The 20927-nt window shown below is 38.4% G+C and overlaps 2 protein-coding genes across 3 annotated transcripts; both read right to left on the reverse strand.

The window, feature by feature from the left end:
• Window positions 1-1414: 1414 nt before the first annotated feature.
• On the reverse strand, window positions 1415-7215 carry LOC120044087 (exocyst complex component 7-like). Its single transcript, XM_038988675.1, has 3 exons — window positions 6121-7215; window positions 2818-2923; window positions 1415-1666 (listed from the first exon to the last, which is right to left on the reverse strand). The coding sequence occupies exons 1-3, from the start codon at window positions 6243-6245 to the stop codon at window positions 1415-1417; spliced, it is 483 nt and encodes a 160-aa protein (XP_038844603.1). The 5' UTR covers window positions 6246-7215.
• A 129-nt stretch (window positions 7216-7344) lies between these two features.
• On the reverse strand, window positions 7345-20393 carry LOC120041407 (Golgi apparatus membrane protein TVP23 homolog B-like). Of its 2 annotated transcripts, XM_038986363.1 has the most exons (8): window positions 20204-20393; window positions 19895-20012; window positions 19398-19483; window positions 18984-19128; window positions 18656-18745; window positions 8269-8394; window positions 7946-8074; window positions 7345-7726 (listed from the first exon to the last, which is right to left on the reverse strand). In XM_038986363.1, the coding sequence occupies exons 2-8, from the start codon at window positions 19904-19906 to the stop codon at window positions 7703-7705; spliced, it is 612 nt and encodes a 203-aa protein (XP_038842291.1). In that variant the 5' UTR covers window positions 19907-20012; window positions 20204-20393; the 3' UTR covers window positions 7345-7702. The 2 variants fall into 2 exon arrangements, with proteins under 2 accessions (XP_038842291.1, XP_038842295.1); XM_038986367.1 differs by lacking the exon at window positions 19895-20012.
• Between the last annotated feature and the right edge of the window lie 534 nt (window positions 20394-20927).

Genomic DNA, 20927 nt, shown 5'->3' on the forward strand with positions numbered 1-20927 from the left:
GGTTTCTTTCCAGTGACCGTGTTTTGAATTTGCTGGCAGAGACTCTCCTCTTAGCTGTCAGAGCTGCATCCTCACCTGGATTAACACTGACATCATTAGCATCGTCACCTGGATTAACACTGACATCATTTGCATCCTCACCTGGATTAACACTGACATCATTAGCATCCTCACCTGGATTAACACTGACATCATTAGCATCCTCACCTGGATTAACACTGACATCATTAGCATCCTCACCTGGATTAACACTGACATCATTAGCATCCTCACCTGGATTAACACTGACATCATTAGCATCCTCACCTGGATTAACACCGACATCATTAGCATCCTCACCTTGATTAACACTGACATCATTAGCATCCTCACCTGGATTAACACTGACATCATTAGCATCCTCACCTGGATTAACACTGACATCATTAGCATCCTCACCTGGATTAATACTGACATCATTAGCATCCTCACCTGGATTAACACTGACATCATTAGCATCGTCACCTGGATTAACACTGACATCATTTGCATCCTCACCTGGATTAACACTGACATCATTAGCATCCTCACCTGGATTAACACTGACATCATTAGCATCCTCACCTGGATTAACACTGACATCATTAGCATCCTCACCTGGATTAACACTGACATCATTAGCATCCTCACCTGGATTAACACTGACATCATTAGCATCCTCACCTGGATTAACACCGACATCATTAGCATCCTCACCTTGATTAACACTGACATCATTAGCATCCTCACCTGGATTAACACTGACATCATTAGCATCCTCACCTGGATTAACACTGACATCATTAGCATCCTCACCTGGATTAACACTGACATCATTAGCATCCTCACCTGGATTAACACTGACATCATTAGCATCCTCACCTTGATTAACACTGACATCATTAGCATCCTCACCTGGATTAACACTGACATCATTAGCATCCTCACCTGGATTAACACTGACATCATTAGCATCCTCACCTGGATTAACACTGACATCATTAGCATTTGCTGCACTCTGCCTTTAACATCAGGGTTTGGTTCAGTAGGGGAAAGCAATGTAAAACACATATTTGCAACGTCTTATTAGACATGTTTCAAAATAGTTATTTTTCCCCCTAAAGAACACGACCCAAGAATCCACTGAATTATGTTGTTTAACTTTACACCAGGGTTGGGATCAATTCCATATAGAAAGTAAAAAAACTAATTCCAATTGCAAATTTTCCTCACTGAAAAGCATTGAAGTGAATTGGAATTTCAGTGTACTTCTGGAATTTACTGGAATTGACCCCAACCCTGGTTTACAACATGGACAACAATGCTGAGAGTAGGGACCTCCTCCTGTTAGTGACAGAGACATACTACAGGTGAACAGGCAGTACCACTACCTTACCTACAGTATCAGCCAGGTGGAGATGGGCAGCACCACTACCTTACCTATCAGCCAGGTGGAGATGGAGATGATGTCCTGAAGCCTAGTTTGGGGTATGAGTTGTACCTCCTCCACTCCGCCTGCAGACCCATTCAGGTACTTTTTGGCCAGGACATCCAGGATTTTGACTGTCTGCACTGGCTTGCTGTAGCGCCCCAAAAGGACTTGGAACTGGGACTCCAGCTGTGACTTGGCACTCTCTAAACGGCCTCTCTGCAAAAACGTTTAGAGCAGTGTTGGGGTCAATTCCATTTCAAACCCAGTCAAATTAGAAAGTAAACCAAATGTCAGTTCCTATTCCAAATGTTCCTCATTGAAAAGCATTGAAGAGAATTGGAATTATAATTTTAGGGGACTTCCTGAAATGACTGGAATTGAACCCAACCGTGGTTTAGAGATCTTAGTTTACTACCATACCCCGTTCAAAGGCACTTACATATTTTTTTCTTGCCGTTTACCATCTGAATGGCAGACATACACAATCCATGTCTTGATTCTCTCAAGGCTTAATAATCCTTCTTTAACCTGTCACCTCCCCCCTTCATCTACACTGATTGAAGTGGATTTAACAATTGACATCAATAAGGGATCGTAGCTTTCACTTGGATTCACCTGGTCGGTCTATGTCATGGACAGAGCAGGTGTTCATGTTCTGTACACTCAGTGTGTGCTGTACGTTCAAATCGGAGGATCTAACAGTTATTGGATAGTGACTATAGTGATTTAAATCTAACAGTTATTGGATAGTGACTATAGTGATTTAAATCTAACAGTTATTGGATAGTGTCTATATAGTGATTTAAATCTAACAGTTATTGGTTAGTGACTATATAGTGATTTATATCTAACAGTTATTGGATAGTGACTATATAGTGATTTATATCTAACAGTTATTGGATAGTGACTATATAGTGATTTAAATCTAACAGTTATTGGATAGTGACTATAGTGATTTATATCTAACAGTTATTGGATAGTGTCTATATAGTGATTTAAATCTAACAGTTATTGGATAGTGACTATATAGTGATTTAAATCTAACAGTTATTGGATAGTGTCTATATAGTGATTTAAATCTAACAGTTATTGGATAGTGTCTATATAGTGATTTAAATCTAACAGTTATTGGATAGTGACTGTAGTGATTTAAATCTAACAGTTATTGGATAGTGACTGTAGTGATTTAATAGCGACCATCTCTTCTAGTAAAATAAGGTATCTTGTGACTAATGAGCACCCTTTCACTGAAGCGAAGCATACTCTATTCTCTTGTCCAACTGTTTGATAGTATTCATACTTCTACAAAGAGAACCTGGCTTGATTGAATTAGAGATGGAAACAGAAATACATGAAGACAGTGTTACCAGCATATTCAGCTCAGGCCCGTCCGGGTCTTCCTGTTGAAAGTACTCCTCTGCTTTCTTGAGTCGGTGAACACAGGCTAGATAGTCAGAAAGTCTTCCTGTAGGCCTTTGCAAAGAAACACATGTACATACAGAAAAAAATTACGTATTTCATTCTAAAATTATCAGTTGATCAGTCATGTATTTGACACACATAGTTGACACAAATATGACCATTCTCCCTCTCCTTCTCCCTTGACCCATACTGAACCTCTAATAACAGAACATCATACTGAACCTCTATTAATAGAACATCATACTGAACCTCTATTAACAGAACATCATACCGAACCTCTATTAACAGAACATCATACTGAACCTCTATTAACAGAACATCATACCGAACCTCTATTAACAGAACATCATACAGAACCTCTATTAACAGATCATACAGAACCTCTATTAACAGAACATCATACTGAACGTCTATTAACAGATCATACAGAACCTCTATTAACAGAACATCATACCGAACCTCTATTAACAGAACATCATACTGAACCTCTATTAACAGAACATCATACTGAACCTCTATTAACAGAACATCATACAGAACCTCTATTAACAGATCATACAGAACCTCTATTAACAGAACATCATACCGAACCTCTATTAACAGAACATCATACTGAACCTCTATTAACAGAACATCATACTGAACCTCTATTAACAGAACATCATACTGAACCTCTATTAACAGAACATCATACTGAACCTCTATTAACAGAACATCATACCGAACCTCAATTAACAGAACATCATACTGAACCTCTATTAACAGAACATCATACTGAACCTCTATTAACAGATCATACAGAACCTCTATTAACAGAACATCATACTGAACCTCTATTAACAGAACATCATACTGAACCTCTATTAACAGATCATACAGAACCTCTATTAACAGAACATCATACTGAACGTCTATTAACAGAACATCATACTGAACCTCAATTAACAGAACATCATAACGAACCTCTATTAACAGAACATCATACTGAACCTCTATTAACAGAACATCATACTGAACCTCTATTAACAGAACATCATACTGAACGTCTATTAACGGAACATCATACTGAACGTCTATTAACAGAACATCATACTGAACCTCTATTAACAGAACATCATACTGAACATCTATTAACAGATCATACTGAACGTCTATTAACGGAACATCATACCGAACCTCTATTAACAGATCATACTGAACGTCTATTAACGGAACATCATACCGAACCTCTATTAACAGAACATCATACCGAACCTCTATTAACAGAACATCATACTGAACCTCTATTAACAGAACATCATACTGAACGTCTATTAACAGAACATCATACTGAACCTCTATTAACAGAACATCATACTGAACCTCTATTAACAGAACATCATACTGAACCTCTATTAACAGAACATCATACTGAACCTCTATTAACAGAACATCATACTGAACCTCTATTAACAGAACATCATACTGAACCTCTATTAACAGAACATCATACTGAACCTCTATTAACAGAACATCATACCGAACCTCTATTAACAGAACATCATACTGAACCTCAATTAACAGAACATCATACTGAACCTCAATTAACAGAACATCATACTGAACGTCTATTAACAGATCATACAGAACCTCTATTAACAGAACATCATACCGAACCTCTATTAACAGAACATCATACCGAACCTCTATTAACAGAACATCATACTGAACGTCTATTAACAGAACATCATACCGAACCTCTATTAACAGAACATCATACTGAACCTCTATTAACAGAACATCATACCGAACCTCTATTAACAGAACATCATACTGAACGTCTATTAACAGATCATACAGAACCTCTATTAACAGAACATCATACCGAACCTCTATTAACAGATCATCATACTGAACCTCTATTAACAGAACATCATACTGAACCTCAATTAACAGAACATCATACTGAACCTCTATTAACAGAACATCATACTGAACCTCTATTAACAGAACATCATACTGAACCTCTATTAACAGAACATCATACAGAACCTCTATTAACAGAACATCATACCGAACCTCTATTAACAGAACATTATACTGAACCTCTATTAACAGATCATACAGAACCTCTATTAACAGAACATCATACTGAACCTCTATTAACAGAACATCATACTGAACCTCTATTAACAGAACATCATACTGAACCTCTATTAACAGAACATCATACCGAACCTCTATTAACAGAACATCATACCGAACCTCTATTAACAGAACATCATACCGAACCTCTATTAACAGAACATCATACCGAACCTCTATTAACAGAACATCATACCGAACCTCTATTAACAGAACATCATACCGAACCTCTATTAACAGAACATCATACAGAACCTCTATTAACAGAACATCATACCGAACCTCTATTAACAGAACATCATACTGAACCTCTATTAACAGAACATCATACTGAACCTCTATTAACAGAACATCATACCGAACCTCTATTAACAGAACATCATACCGAACCTCTATTAACAGAACATCATACTGAACCTCTATTAACAGAACATCATACTGAACCTCTATTAACAGAACATCATACTGAACCTCTATTAACAGAACATCATACTGAACCTCTATTAACAGAACATCATACTGAACCTCTATTAACAGAACATCATACTGAACCTCTATTAACAGAACATCATACTGAACCTCTATTAACAGAACATCATACTGAACCTCTATTAACAGAACATCATACCGAACCTCTATTAACAGAACATCATACTGAACCTCTATTAACAGAACATCATACCGAACCTCTATTAACAGAACATCATACTGAACGTCTATTAACAGAACATCATACTGAACCTCTATTAACAGAACATCATACTGAACCTCTATTAACAGAACATCATACTGAACGTCTATTAACAGATCATACAGAACCTCTATTAACAGAACATCATACCGAACCTCTATTAACAGAACATCATACTGAACCTCAATTAACAGAACATCATACTGAACCTCAATTAACAGAACATCAGTAGTACTCTTTTCACTCTCTCGTGGCTTCCCAAAACAAGCTGTGCTGGCTTGGATCATTGTCCTTTTCCAATATAATTCCAGCAAATAAATGTAACCTAACCAGGCCAGTGCAGGCCAACTCCACAGTATTGTGAATAGGGTATACGAGGTCAAATATGGGGCTTGTGTGAGTGTGTGTGTGTCATCGTTCTCCCTACTCTCACCCCTGTATGATGATCTTGTCTGTGTCTCGGACGGCTTGGTAATGGCAGATGGCATCGTCCAGGTAGAATAATGTCTTTTGCATTGTCCCCTTCAGCTGCAACAGGTTCTGTGTGCTTTCGTGCATGGGAACGACCGAGTTCTCCAGGTGCTCCAAACGGCCCTCCAACGATGAGAGAATGGACACCTAGGACACCACACCTTGAGCTACACTGTCTCACGTTAAAGCTTGCATAGAACTGAAGCTATCTTAATAAGACATGGCATTTGAACTCTACTTTATTTGCAATTCAATACATTAACTCACCAATACGTTTTAGCTAATAATATTATGTGAGAAGTGCAGGAACTCAAGTAGTAGCATATTTGAGGTGTGGTAACGTTACTCAGTTCCAGTGAGCTCCTGCCCAAGTCAAGCACTGATTTAATTAATATCTGTGACACAGTAACGTTAGTTGGACACAAGTCAGGTAGCTAACAGTTAGCTAGCTTATGTAAGTTTTCTTTGCTTTCAGGTGTAGCTTACCATGCCTTTAGTCAGTTGATCACTTCTTTTAAGGCTGTCGCTAACGAATGTCAGCAGATCTTGATCCTTGAGAAGAAAACGGATTGGTAGCTAGCTAGTTTAATCTAATTTGGCTAACGTTAGCTCTTCCTATAGCGAATATTATTGTCCCTTTTAATGAGGATACAGTGAGTCCTCATACAAATAGTCAAAACGTTAATAGTAAGTCTACTACTCTAGCAAGCAATGTCATATAATATTAGGACAGACATGTGAAGTGTTCACTAGCCATTGTGTGGTCTGATTGACACCCTAACCCAGGAGTTACTAGCAAGCTACAACTGCTAACGTTAGTCCTAGTTCATGGATAACTTGATTTGCTAACGCTAGCTACTGTAACTAGCCAGCGAGCCTAACGTTACCCGTTTGAGCTTCTCCTCAATCTTCTCTCTCCACAAATATGTTTCATCTGTCGCAGTCATTCTGTTAACAATTCCCTTCTTAGGTATAACTTTACTATTTTATTGTCAAGCATTTGTAAAACAGTTCACCCCCTGCCAGGTAAATTAGTTAGCCAACTGAACCACAGATTAAAAGGGTTGTTGACGGTTGGTCAAGTGGCTTCTGCTTCTTTGCACCAAACTTCCAAGGACAAATTCCATTGGCTTGGCTTGGCTGCATTTAGTGTGGACATTTTTTGCATGATATTATTACAACTCACTTGACATACACTTTTGTTTTATTCATTCACCCAGACATTTTATGTAAATATAATATTTACAAATTTCTTATATTACAATCAGCAGTTATCAATCATTAACAAGGTTGTATTTGAATATTTAGCAGGAAAACAAATGAAGAAAACATACAAAGAAACCTAGTAGTATCTTAGTTTGTAGGACTCTGTAGGAAACAACCCTGTGCCCTCAGAATAGAGAGATGCCTTCCACCTGTTCAACAGGAATTAAGAAAAATAACAGTAGCCTATGCCTCAGTTAAAGCAAGGCAAGATCCTCTTGATAACATAAAATATTACATTAGCAGAAATGCTAATGTTTCTTCTCTCTGCACATCCACCTCTAGGGTCCCTGTTTGGCCATTGCCTATATAAAGAAAACAAACATGAATGTTTAGATGGCAGAAATATCATATAACTATATTATCACAGACAAAAGTGGTCCATGTTGCAACTGAACCCGATCTCAAATGGGAAATACAATTGTAGTCTAAATAAAACATTTGTTGGTGTTTATTATCCTCTGAATTGCTACCCATGAGCTGAAATGTCTAATATGATCTGCTTTTAAATAAGAACTATATACCCGTTTGAAGAACTGGCTGCCAAGGTAGTTGGTTGCCATGCTCCTCAAGTTGGTCTTCCCGCCTACTTTGCATCGCACATATCCATACAGGTTGGCCCACTGCAAGGCCACACCCATGATCACCACTGCCTGCAAGGGGACATGACATAAAAATGCAATGCGTTGTGATTATTTATGTTTCTTTGAGAACCCAAAACAATGCATGTATCTGTTTAAGTTCAAATCATATAGCTAGCTTCATACTAGGTTTGACATATTAATTATCCAGTGGGAAATTAGAGATGTCTAAATTCAAATGGGGAAAGGAAAGGCACTGAACCCACCAGCCACTTAAACTTGAAGGAGAAGAGAGTACTGAACACAAAGATGACCCAGAGGACTGGACACACAACCAGACCCAGCCAGAAGATCTGTGATTCAGAGTTGGTTGGAACTTTTCTACTGGTTGCCTACAGAGAGTTGGGAAAATTAAGCACATGATGATGTTCTACAGAAGTCTTAATTGTTGCAATTCTTTCAGTCGTAGACTCTGTGCTTTGTTTAATTGATTGAACAGTCTGATTTTCTATATACCGTTTCTTTTGGGGCTGCAATTTTCATATAAGCCCTCTTTGATATGCAAACTCACCTTGTTGTTTATCTGCACTGTGTAGGAGTAACATGAGACACATGGATAACATATAAAGACATAAGACAGCTGAACATTAAAGTAACGAACCACATGTTCACGTTGATCATGAGACTGTGATAATAGAGATCTACTAAGGGACGTCCTGGCCCTCTTATTTTCTCCATTGTGCTGACAGACTGACCAGACACATGGGCACCTAGGGCACTTGGAGACACTAGACTTATAGTCTACCCATTCCACTAAAAGCACACATACCAGAGAAATATGCCTAAGGCAACTGGACACTAATGATAGAAGAGACACATAGTCTGACAATTCCAATAAGCACACATACCAGAGAAATATGCCTAAGGCAACTGGATACTAATGATAGAAGAGACACATAGTCTGCCAATTCCAATAAACACACATACCAGAGAACATGCTGAGGCATTGAGTTAATTACAGGGCTAAGTCATAGGCCTATAGGATAGATGGACATATATTATTTTTAAGACAAGCATGGGTCTGGTCACTATTATAATCGAACTGAAAGCAGATATGGGCGTTATTGGGTGTGAACAAGTAGGAAGCCTGAACTAAAAAGATAATGATGGCAGGAAGAATTAGGGGAAGTATGCTTATTTGCATATGGGGTGGACCCATATGCTATTTGTGTATAAATGTTGGAACCGGGGCTGGGAAGCGGTGGGTGTTCTGCGGGACATTCCGGCTTGCAATACAAATTGTATTAAAAAAGTCTAATTGATTTCACAAGTTCTTACGAGTGTTATATTTCTGAGATGATTTTCCACGACATATTTGGCGAGCTTAGCCAGGAGGGACAGGGACTGAGGAATGGCGTTCAGGGCTGGTGATAGTTTCTTTGGACAATCCTGCAAACAATATGGCCACAACTATAACAAGGTAAGCTTGTTCTTACATAGTTGAAATGTTTGTATGGATTGCTTCAGAGATCCTGTCTCAGCGAGAGGGGCGCCACGTAAGTCTCTCTTTCAAATTTCCTAAAAAGAAACCAGTAAATACTAAAGAACTTTTGAATTCAATGAATTTGCATGTATGTGTAATTTGGGGAATTGTATTAAATATAAATGTATGCGCATGTAGTATAGAGACTGAGTGAATAGGCGCTGTGAACTTTGCTTGTGTTAGGTGTTTAGCGGAGTGGGTATGCATGCGCTCGTTCTGATCAGACCGTTCGAATGTGTAGCTTAAATGATGCGGTTGTTTGCGAATCTGGCTGAGATGGCTGGCTATAATAAGGGACAGATAATGTAGGTAGAAAATCCTGTGATACCTCTTCAATAAAATTAGTAGAAGGAATGCTTGGACAGGTTACTTATGAATAACGGCTCTAAAGATAACAGAGAACTGCATAAATAAGTAGTTAGGAAGCCACGATACCGCTCTTTAAAAAAGGAACATTTTTAAAGAGGTCTGCTTGGGTGGGATATTCACGGCAGAAGGGTCTGTTGGTGAATATTTAGTAGTTAAATAAATATTTCATGGTTACCGCTCTGAAAGGGGGACTGTACGGGTGAAATATTAGGTTGCAGGAAAACGTTGGCCCGATTGTGCGGCGTTCAACTGCAAAAGTAGCTTATACGGTCAAAACATAAATCAGTAGTTAAATAAATATTCATAGTTACCGCTCTGAAAGGAGGACTGTACGGGTGAAATATTTAGGTTGCAGGAAAAACGTTGGCCCGATTGTGCGGCGTTCAAATGCAAAAGAAATCCTGCGAATAAAAAAACGCTCTGTCTAGCTAACAGGGTTTTGTAATTCAGTAGGTCACGCCACAATACTACTCTAATAATAGAAGAAAAGATCAGTATTGGGGGGGTGAATAGGATATGAAGACAAGCTGATCCGATTAGACAGTAGTCTCGTCATATTGTAGAAATCCTAGAAGTCTAGGCTTATGTAGGAGGAAGTGAATTAAGTCAATAAAGAAAGACTAAGTTGTTTTGAGGTAAAAACAAAGGGATTGAATGAACGGATGAAACATAAAAGGATGAATGAAAATGTTGTAAGAAATGAGTAGATCTGTGTAGAGATAGAACATTAGGAAGAAAGAAAGGACAGGTTGTGTGTGTGTGTAGGCAGAGCTTCCAGAAGAGGGAGCGCGCAGCCCTCCTGTGACAGAGTAGAAAGTTGAGGAAGGGTGCCTCTAACTACTGTTAGGCAGAGGGAACGAAATTAAGGAACATCGAAGTAAAATAAGTTATAATCAAGGATAAAAACACTGACGTGATAAAGTAGTAAGCGACCATAGTAAAATTACTAAAAAGGTGTCAAAATAAATAATGAATAAAAATAATTAAAGAGGCGTTAACCGAATAGTATAATATGAATAGAACAGTGTGGTAACAAAACAGAAAGTAGAATCGTCGATAAATTGAAATTGTACTATAAAGTTAAAAACGAATCTAGGTTAGTTAAGATAAATAGTGATTAGCAGAACTATTGACAATATCTAAGAACGAATAAGAAAATAGCTCTCTGTTTTGAATATGGGTATGGGGAAAATTAGTGTAATGTGACACTAGAACTTAGTGCGGTAGCAGGAAATGCCGCTATACAAGAGTTTATATCCTTGTCAAAATAACAAAAAACTAATCGGTTTGAGGTTAGTGAGAATGGAATTTTTTTACTTGGCGGTGTATAGTCTCTGAGCGAACAATGAGTGTTTCATAGAGATTACAGTTTATATGTGGTCAAGAAGAAGTATTAGATCACGTTTGACTTGACATCTAGTAGAGTACAGATGGAATTTTAATTGTTAGGCATTTTATACCGTCATTCTCTGAAAACTGTTAAGACGTTTATGGAATAAAAACAATTTGCTGATCAAAAGGTAACATTGTGAATATTAACGATATGTATACTTTCTTTTCCAGGAAAAAAAAAAAAGGTTTAATCTTCTCTGGTCAAAATATCATTGGAGACTGCATTACTGTGGAAAGCAGTTAATTAAAGTCAGCCGCTTTAAAAATAAAAATATCTGGATAAGGCTCAAAAATGGAGTTCTGGATGAGTGAGTCCAGTCCCTTTGCGTTATTGGCTTATGGTTCACTAGTAAGTACACCATGTACTGGGAATGAATATGCATTAGTAGATTTATTGGAAGGGTTTTTTCCAATTCAGTTTCAAATTGGGTATGCAAAAGGATGGAAATGTTTTTGAAAAATGTATTTAAGTTGTTCCTAAAGAAAGGGGGAGTGGAAACATGTTAATGGTGTCAAAATGCCCTGAATCCTAAGAATTTCCTGTGAAAGACTGATCACCTTTTACTAGAAATTGTTGGAACAGGTGGGATTTACTTATAAAATGTATAAAAGACACCAGACTCTATTCAAACTGTATAATTACTTTGAAAATCTATTATGTCCCTGGGAAAATTATGAAGAGTTGTACCCTTAAATTGAATAAGTTATTCGAATAGGTTTATTTTAATTTTTATTTTGATATAACATGGGTTCATAGGTAAAACTATCAGTTCCTTGGGGTTATGGTCTTTGGGTAAATACACAAATGTGCTTTGTTCATTCTGCATATAAAAAGTGATGAAAGTTACTCCAAAGGGTTTATTGGAGTGTGGGTTTCTGTGAGGGTTTTGTTGATAAATACATCATCTGTAATTCATCTGAGAGATCACCAGTAGAATAAGGGAGTTATCATAAAAGGTGACGACAGAATGCTTTAAGGCATGAGAGAGAATATCACCACAAGTGGGTGTGGAGCTCAAACCCACCCTGACCGACTGAATGGTAAGGGACAACTGTGTCTGATGACCTGTGAACTGTGTTTAAAAATAGACATGCTGAAATATATTTGTTGGGTGAATAATGACTTAAAGGAATTGGGGTACTGACCTTTTATTATCAGGCCACTCATGAGAGAAAAACTGAGACAAAAGGGATATTGTACAATAGATAATACTGGTATTTAAAGTGTTTAGTATAAATGTTAATTATTAAAGGGATGATGTGTATTGAATAGATAAGGTCAAATGTGAGTTAAAGTAAACACTAAGGATTGTTATCCTGAATATTGGGTTGGAAAATGTATAAAAAAAAATAACTGTTTAGTTATTTAGATATAGAACTGTTTAAATTTAATAGGCCTAGGGCCGCTCTGGAATCTAATCCTGAGACAAGGTGGTTGCCAAAACTTACAGAATATTAGATTAAAGTTTTTTTTTGTTTCTTTTGTTTTATAATGTCATTGGAATTGTAATGATAAAATGTAATGTTTAATTGAATAAAAAGGTAGTCTGTTGTGCGATGATACCCAAGAATGAAGAAGAAAGAGACCAATAATAACATGGGCATAGAATGAAACAGATGGACGTTTTCTCCAGGTTTAATTACATTACAAATAGTGGTAATTTATTGCAAATGTGTAATTATTATAATTTTTTTTTTTCTCTTTTTCTCGTTTGGTCAATTTATTTTTGTTTTGAGGAACATAAGGTTGTGTATATGTTCCTGAGGAGGGACTGATACTGATATAAATGATATATAAATTGACTTAAGGATGTTTTAAGTATGTATCAAACAATGGCTGTTATGGGTTAGGGGACTCATAAATGAAGGTAATGGTAGTGAAGGGGTGTTATTTCTAGAAACTATGTATAATAATAGAGATAATTCACAGAAAAGGAAAGACAGCTGGCTGTGTAAAATATAGGGACAATTCTAAAGTAAATAGAACAATTCACATATCTAAAGATATGGTAAAAAGAATAAGTGGTGGCATTTTGAACATTAGAGCAAAAGTTTAAGAAACTTATGACTTAGTTTTGTTAGGATTGGATATTAATCCAACTGGAAGACACTTGACTGATTATATGTTATTTTACAGCAGTTGCTGTAGGGACCATCATTTGACTATCATTATGAATATTTCTGTGGCAGGAGGCCAGGTATTTGAGGCAGAATGGTTACATAGGGCTGTTATTAAAAATTAAGATTTAGTGATCTTGCTATAAGAAGAAAGTCTGTCAGGGAATAACCCATGTGTTAGTGTGTATGTCCTCAGGAAAAAACAGCCAGAAATGGAAGGGCTTGGGCTGCATTCTGGAGACTGAGTGTACATCAAGATACACCAGGCTGGTGGTATACTTCTTACAACACTGCAGTGGTAAAGATCTTCATGTCTCTCTTTGGTGGGTGCATAAGTCTCACGAGAAGTAAGGTCCAGCTGAATAATGGGTGAGCTTGAAAACACCATGACAGAGGATGTGGAATCAGAGAGAGAGAGAGAGAGACTAGATTCCACTATAGACATACTGGGTTGTGTTTGGAGGCTACTTGTTTCATTTTTTAATGCATCATGTGAAAGAGAATGGATGATAGGATATTATACTCTAAACAAACATGTTAAAGGGATTGATATGAAAGCATATACAGTGTTGAATTACGTCAAGAAGAGATCATGTTGATTAAGGTTATGCACATGATTATCAGTTAAAATGGAGCAGATGGGAAACTAAGTAAAAATGACATGATTTGGGAACACCTCTCAGAACCTGGGGCCGAAAGGGGAAGACTGGGTGGAAGCATGAGGAAGCTTTTTAGGGCTTTTATTTTTGTGGAGTCCAGCAGAAAAAGTATCCTGGAGGCATAGAGTCATGTGAAGAGAGAGTGGGAATTGTCATGGTCTCAGATTTCAGTTTTCATGAATATATTTATGCATAACAAATAACATTGTCAATGCTGTTATGTTTTGTCGTTTTCCAAGTCTTATGTTTAGGAAACCAGAAGGAGAGGGGTTCGCCAGCTTCAGCTGGAATGTCTGTTTGTTGTGTGATGAGTGATGGAAGTAAGAGGAAGTATGGTGCAATCATAGAACAGAGGCCATAAGTCTCTAAGTATGAATGCCTCACAGAAAGTAGGCAGAAACCTGAACCAGGATGAGAGGTTCTGCGTCTGATGATCCAAGGGGACCAGAAGGACCTCTCCCAGTGATACCAGGAGATCTAGTCCACGTTCGAGTGTTCCGGAGGAAGTGGGATCCACCGAGGAGAGAAGGACCCTATGAGGTGGCCAAAGCAACAAGAACGGCCGTCCAAATGAAAAGAAGCCAGACGTGGTACCATCTGAACCACTGCAGCTGAGTCCCAACAGAGAGAAGGATACAACCATATAGAGATGAGGACACAGAGGATGCTGATTCACCAGGGAGGAGCCAAGAAAACAGCAAATCAAGTGAAAGCCAAAATGTGACAGGTGCACCGACTAATGCACCCAGAAGAGGAGGAGAGGCCTCACAAGGAACAGAATGAGAACATTTCTTCCCTAAAATTGAAACCCTTCCAGATGGAAGCTAAGTCCGGCCTGAGGAGGGAGCCTCAGGTGAAGAAAGAGGAGGAAAAGTCCCGCAAGCTGAAGAAAATGGGGATTTCCTCACAATTGACTTTTCAACTCTTGAATGGTCTCCTTTACAGACAATTGAAGTTAGAACAACAAAAGAATAATGACATTGACATAACAAGAAGTAACAGTGAATGCTAGTATAGAAACAACAGACTCACGCACAATCAAGATGTATGGTGGAAGCAGGAAGAGAAGAAAGGAATCAGCTGAACAATCCAAAAAGACTGACAAGGTTAGAATCTCTGTTCCACCTCAACTTATAACAGAAGCAGGAGAACTGAAGTCTATCTCAATCATAAGGATCAAACCCTTACCGGAGATGGCACTCTGTGGATGGACACATCACCAAACAAAGGGACAAGTCGTTTGGGATCCGAAAGGATGTGACCTGACATTAATCAAAGAAAAGGACGAGAGGGTGCTCATCATGAATCAGATTGAACCAGTTGAAGGTGAAGAATTAATAGTTGAAATAACAAGAACAACAGTGACCGAAGGGAGTAGCACCACGGTCATTAAGATTGATCCTACTCCTGCACCTGAACAGGAAGAACCTGTGACAATAACAAGGGTGGCGGCTGCTGTGACGACCACAGTAGTTACCACTAAGATGACATCGACTTCCCTTACCAAGCAGACCACCGTATCCACAAAGCAACCTGAGACATCATAGTCAGGAGAGTTTTTTTACTGACATTTGGAACTTTCTGATAAACTCTAATGATCTACCCCAAGATAAGAACATTGTAAAAGCGACAGAATTAGATATATCAGAATCAGAACCACTCAAGGACACCACACGAGAAGAAGTAGTGAAGAAGGAGTGATCTTTGAATTTTTAGATATATATATTGATGAATATATATGGTTTCCTTTAATTAAAGCTAGTTATGCCTTCTAAAAAACTAGGTTAATTTCAAAAACATGTTAGGTAACAGAGGGTATTCCGGTTACAAGTGTCTATGGACCATGTCCTTAATCTTCTTAACAAAGGTTGGTATCATTGATATCACTTTATTAGAGAGGTGTCTGCGAGGGAGGATCATGTTGAAATGCTTAAATTTAGAATGATGTTGTGTCAATTTTCTTTTATAACTGCATGTAGGTCTTTGATTTTCTCATATTCAATTTATTATTATACTCATTGTATTATCTTTTATTTTTATACCTAATTAGATCTTTTACTCTTATGAAAATTGGAGATGTTTGGTCTAGTTAGGTTTTCTTTAATGTTTCTGATTGGATCTTTTACTCCTATTTCACATTGGAGATGTTTGGTCTAGTTGGTTTATATGCTTCACTTTGTTTTTATTTTTTGTATTTTCTTGTTTATCATAGGTATTCTCATTTACTATCCCAAAGTCTTATTTGTATCATTTATGTGGCTAATTAGCCCCAGAGGGGGGATTGTAGGAGTAACATGAGACACATGGATAACATATAAAGACATAAGACAGCTGAACATTAAAGTAACGAACCACATGTTCACGTTGATCATGAGACTGTGATAATAGAGATCTACTAAGGGACGTCCTGGCCCTCTTATTTTCTCCATTGTGCTGACAGACTGACCAGACACATGGGCACCTAGGGCACTTGGAGACACTAGACTTATAGTCTACCCATTCCACTAAAAGCACACATACCAGAGAAATATGCCTAAGGCAACTGGACACTAATGATAGAAGAGACACATAGTCTGACAATTCCAATAAGCACACATACCAGAGAAATATGCCTAAGGCAACTGGATACTAATGATAGAAGAGACACATAGTCTGCCAATTCCAATAAACACACATACCAGAGAACATGCTGAGGCATTGAGTTAATTACAGGGCTAAGTCATAGGCCTATAGGATAGATGGACATATATTATTTTTAAGACAAGCATGGGTCTGGTCACTATTATAATCGAACTGAAAGCAGATATGGGCGTTATTGGGTGTGAACAAGTAGGAAGCCTGAACTAAAAAGATAATGATGGCAGGAAGAATTAGGGGAAGTATGCTTATTTGCATATGGGGTGGACCCATATGCTATTTGTGTATAAATGTTGGAACCGGGGCTGGGAAGCGGTGGGTGTTCTGCGGGACATTCCGGCTTGCAATACAAATTGTATTAAAAAAGTCTAATTGATTTCACAAGTTCTTACGAGTGTTATATTTCTGAGATGATTTTCCACGACAACTGTTTGTCTTTCACTTGTATTTTGTGGGTGTGAATAAATAAATGAACTAAACTAATAGACAGGAACAACTACAACTCCTCTCAGCCTATTACCAACCCTTAGTAACCTTCTTGACCAGATACAATGCTATTTTACAGTAAACAAATTGGCTGAGAGAAATTGATAAAAAGATTGTGGGGGCTGTTTTGTTAGACTTCAGTGCGGCTTTTGACATTATTGATCATAGTCGGATGCTGGAAAAATGTATGTGTAATGGCTTTACACCCCCTGCTACATTGTGGATAAAGAGTTACTTGTCTAACAGAACACAGAGGGTGTTCTTTAATGGAAGCCTCTCCAACATAATCCAAGTAGAATCAGGAATTCCCCAGGGCAGCTGTTTAGGCCCCTTACTTTATTCAATCTTTACTAACGACATGAGTAAAGCCAGTGTGTCTATGTATGAGGATGACTCAACACGTCAGCTACTACGGCGACTGAAATGACTGCAACACATAACAAAGAGCTGCAGCTAGTTTCAGAATGGGTGGCAAGGAATAACTTAGTCCTAAATATTTCCAAAACTAAAAGCATTGTATTTGGGACAAATCAATCCCTAAACCTCAACTAAATCTTGTAATGAATAATGTGGAAAAGGAGGTGACCAAACTGCTTGCAGTAACCCTGGATTGTAAACTGTCATGGTCAAAACATATTGATACAACAGTAGCTAAGATGGGGAGAAGTCTGTCCATAATAAAGTGCTATTCTGCCTTCTTAACAACACTATCAACAAGGCAGCTCCTACAGGCCTTAGTTTTGTCACACCTGGACTACTGTTCAATAGTGTGGTCAGGTGCCACAACGAGGGACTTTGGAAAATTACAATTGGCTCAGAACAGAGCAGCATGCCTGGCCCTTGGATGTACACGGGGAGCTAACATTAATGATATGCATGTAAATCTCTCATGGCTCAAAGTGCGTGAGAGATTGACTTCAGCACTACTTGTTGTTGTAAGAAGTGTTGACAAGCTGAATGTACCAATCTTTCTGTTTAAACTACTAGCACACAGCTCAGACACCTATGCATACCCCACAAGACATGCCACCAGAGGTCTCTTCACAATCCCCAAGTCCAGAACAGACTATGGGAGGCGCACAGTACTACATAGAGCCATGACTACATGGAACTCTATTCCACATCAGGTAACTGATGCAAGCAGTAGAATCAGACTTTCTTTTAAAAATAGCTAAAAATATACCTTATAGAACAGTGGGGACTGAAGAGACACACAAATGTACAGACACACGCATACAAGTACTAGCACACACGTATATTGTAATATGGTATTATACATTTTGTATTGTAGATATGTAGTGGTTATATGATGTACTGTTTTATATTTAGTTTTATATGTAAGTGCCTTAATGTGTTTGGACCCCAGGCAGAGTAGAAGCTGCATTGGCAGCAGCTAATGGGGAGCCGTAATAAATACAAATACAGTCATGGACTATACTGGAACCGTACTGGTCTGGACTCAAACACCCAGTGGCTCTGTCCATCCTCATCCACCTGGTTCCACCACCTGAGGCCCACCATCAACCTGCCAGACACATTCTGAGAAAGAAACACAATGGGATCACTCACCAAATGTACCTATAAAAATAAGGCAACTTTTACCCTTTTCACACTACTCTGTCAAGCTGTGCTAGCCTGGCCTGGTTACACATCCAACATAATTGCTGGAAAAATGTGGGAAAGGGCCATGTGAAAAGAAAATATCCAGGCCAACACGATAGTGTGAAAAGGGTATGACCAAATTAAGTTGTACCACAAACTGTGACAACCCACCCACCTTGACTGTCCAGAAGTCACATGAAAGGAGGAGGATGATGGTGACCATACAGACGATGAAACTACTGCTCAGGATTTCACACAGTAGGTAGACTAAGATGGCACTGGTGCGGAAGAAGAGATGGAAAAACGTGGCCAGGGGATGCCTAAAACAAGAGCAGGTTTTGATCACACACACACACACACACACACACACACACACACACACACACACACACACACACACACACACACACACACACACACACACACACACACACACACACGAGAGAGAGAGAGAAAGAAATAGTTCACATTTACAGCAAAACAACATCTCTTGTTCTGGTCGATCAGAATAGCTGATACGGGTTGAAATGACAATATCAGTTTGTTCTGTTACTCCTCATCAATTAGTGAATCAACTTCCAAAACGCACTTGATTTCTGATTTCTTCTGTCTGGTGGCGGTGGGGGAATCATCATCGTCGTCACCAAAGAGTGGAGCATCTGCCTCCTGTGAATCCTTTCAAGAAAGAAATGAGCTGTCAAACAAGGCTCATTGAGGTGGCTAACGCTACTTAGATAGCTACTACTGTACAGCTAACTGACATGACAGTGAGGGACACAGTAATTAGATGGCTCTGGGGTAATTTGTGCATTCTAGCTAAATAGTTCGGTTTAAAACATTACAAAGGTTTATCTATTCAAATAATTGCATAAAAACGTAGCTAGCTAGCTAAAAGAACAAGTGAAGTTAAGTGAGCAAGCTAGCTAACAGTTAGCTAGTAAGGCTCACTGAAGTAGGGCAACACAAAGTTAGCTAAGAAAAACTCCATGAGAGCAACTTGAACAGTAAAGCGTTACCAGGCATAGTGTCATCAATAATTAAAGATATAAAACAACTTATTTGTTTGAAAATAGTAAGAGATCTCACCAGTCTCATCATCTTTGACACTCACTTCCGGATGACGTGTAGGTAAACAAACATGCTTGTATGAAGGACCCCACTCATGGGTGCAGAATAAGTTGCCTGATTGCAACTTTGTTAAGATCTGAACCGGAGATTTGAAAATCTTATGTGATGTGAAATGTGATATCACTAATTGTATAAATGAATTTATTAATTAATTTAAAAAATATATTCATCGAGATATCTTTACCTCAACTTGAACATAACTTACTCTTGTGATTAGAATGATCATTTTCAGGTCTTTAATTTTTAATGGTTTCATTTCATACCCACCTTGATCATCTGCAAAGCGTCTCACCCCCAAGAAAAGGAATCCACCACCAATATGTATAGCGCCCACACGACCCTATATCAGAGGTGCGTTCAATTGTTGCAGAGCGGTTAGTTCTGAACAACACGTTTCCCCAAAACGTTATTGAACAGACTTTGAGGTATGTTTGCGCCAATGACCGTGAATATGAAGGTTTTCTTCCATTTGGTGGGTGTGGCTTGAAGCAATGAGTGACGTATTTAAAGGGCAGTGGACATGCGGACAGTGTTTCCCAACACACAACCCCTCCCTGTTTTTCAACTGGTCGTTCAGTACAGAAATGTTTCTGTTCAATTGAACGTTCGAGAACGTAAAAACATACTGAACGCACCCCAGGGTTTCCCAAACTCGGTCCTGGGTGCACATTTAGTTTTTTGCCCTAGCACTACAAAGCTGATTAAATTAATCAACGTTTCATGATGAGTTGGTTATTTTAAATCCGCTGTGTAGTGCTAGTGCAAAAACCAAAATGTGCACACAGGAGGGGCCCCAGGACCGAGTTTGGGAAACTCTGCCTTAAATGACTGGTCGCAATCAAGGAAGTATATGGGAACAGAGTTTGACAAATCTTTATTTTTAGAATGTTTAGATTTAACATTGATGAGTTCCCAATGACTTTTTTTAAATTTCAATTCCACCGCTGGTCAGAAGAAACATCACTATAGCAGCTTTTACTTTTACTGTAGA

This window comes from Salvelinus namaycush, chromosome 3 (genome assembly GCF_016432855.1).
Source record: "Salvelinus namaycush isolate Seneca chromosome 3, SaNama_1.0, whole genome shotgun sequence".
In the NCBI taxonomy this organism is placed as follows: Eukaryota; Metazoa; Chordata; class Actinopteri; order Salmoniformes; family Salmonidae; genus Salvelinus; species Salvelinus namaycush.

Bases quoted from the DNA above. Each gene is read 5' to 3' on its own strand.
- LOC120044087 (XM_038988675.1), bottom strand. From the start codon at position 6,245: ATGCACGAAAGCACACAGAACCTGTTGCAGCTGAAGGGGACAATGCAA. The intron at 2,924-6,120 runs GTGAGAGTAGGG...TTCTTTGCAAAG, and splicing joins GACAAGATCATCATACAGGG to GCCTACAGGAAGACTTTCTG. The intron at 1,667-2,817 runs GTAACACTGTCT...ACGTTTTTGCAG, and splicing joins GGCCTGAGCTGAATATGCTG to AGAGGCCGTTTAGAGAGTGC.
- LOC120041407 (XM_038986363.1), bottom strand. The intron at 18,746-18,983 runs GTGGGTGGGTTG...TTTCTTTCTCAG, and splicing joins GTGACTTCTGGACAGTCAAG to AATGTGTCTGGCAGGTTGAT. The intron at 7,727-7,945 runs GTATATAGTTCT...TTCTTTATATAG, and splicing joins GCAGCCAGTTCTTCAAACGG to GCAATGGCCAAACAGGGACC.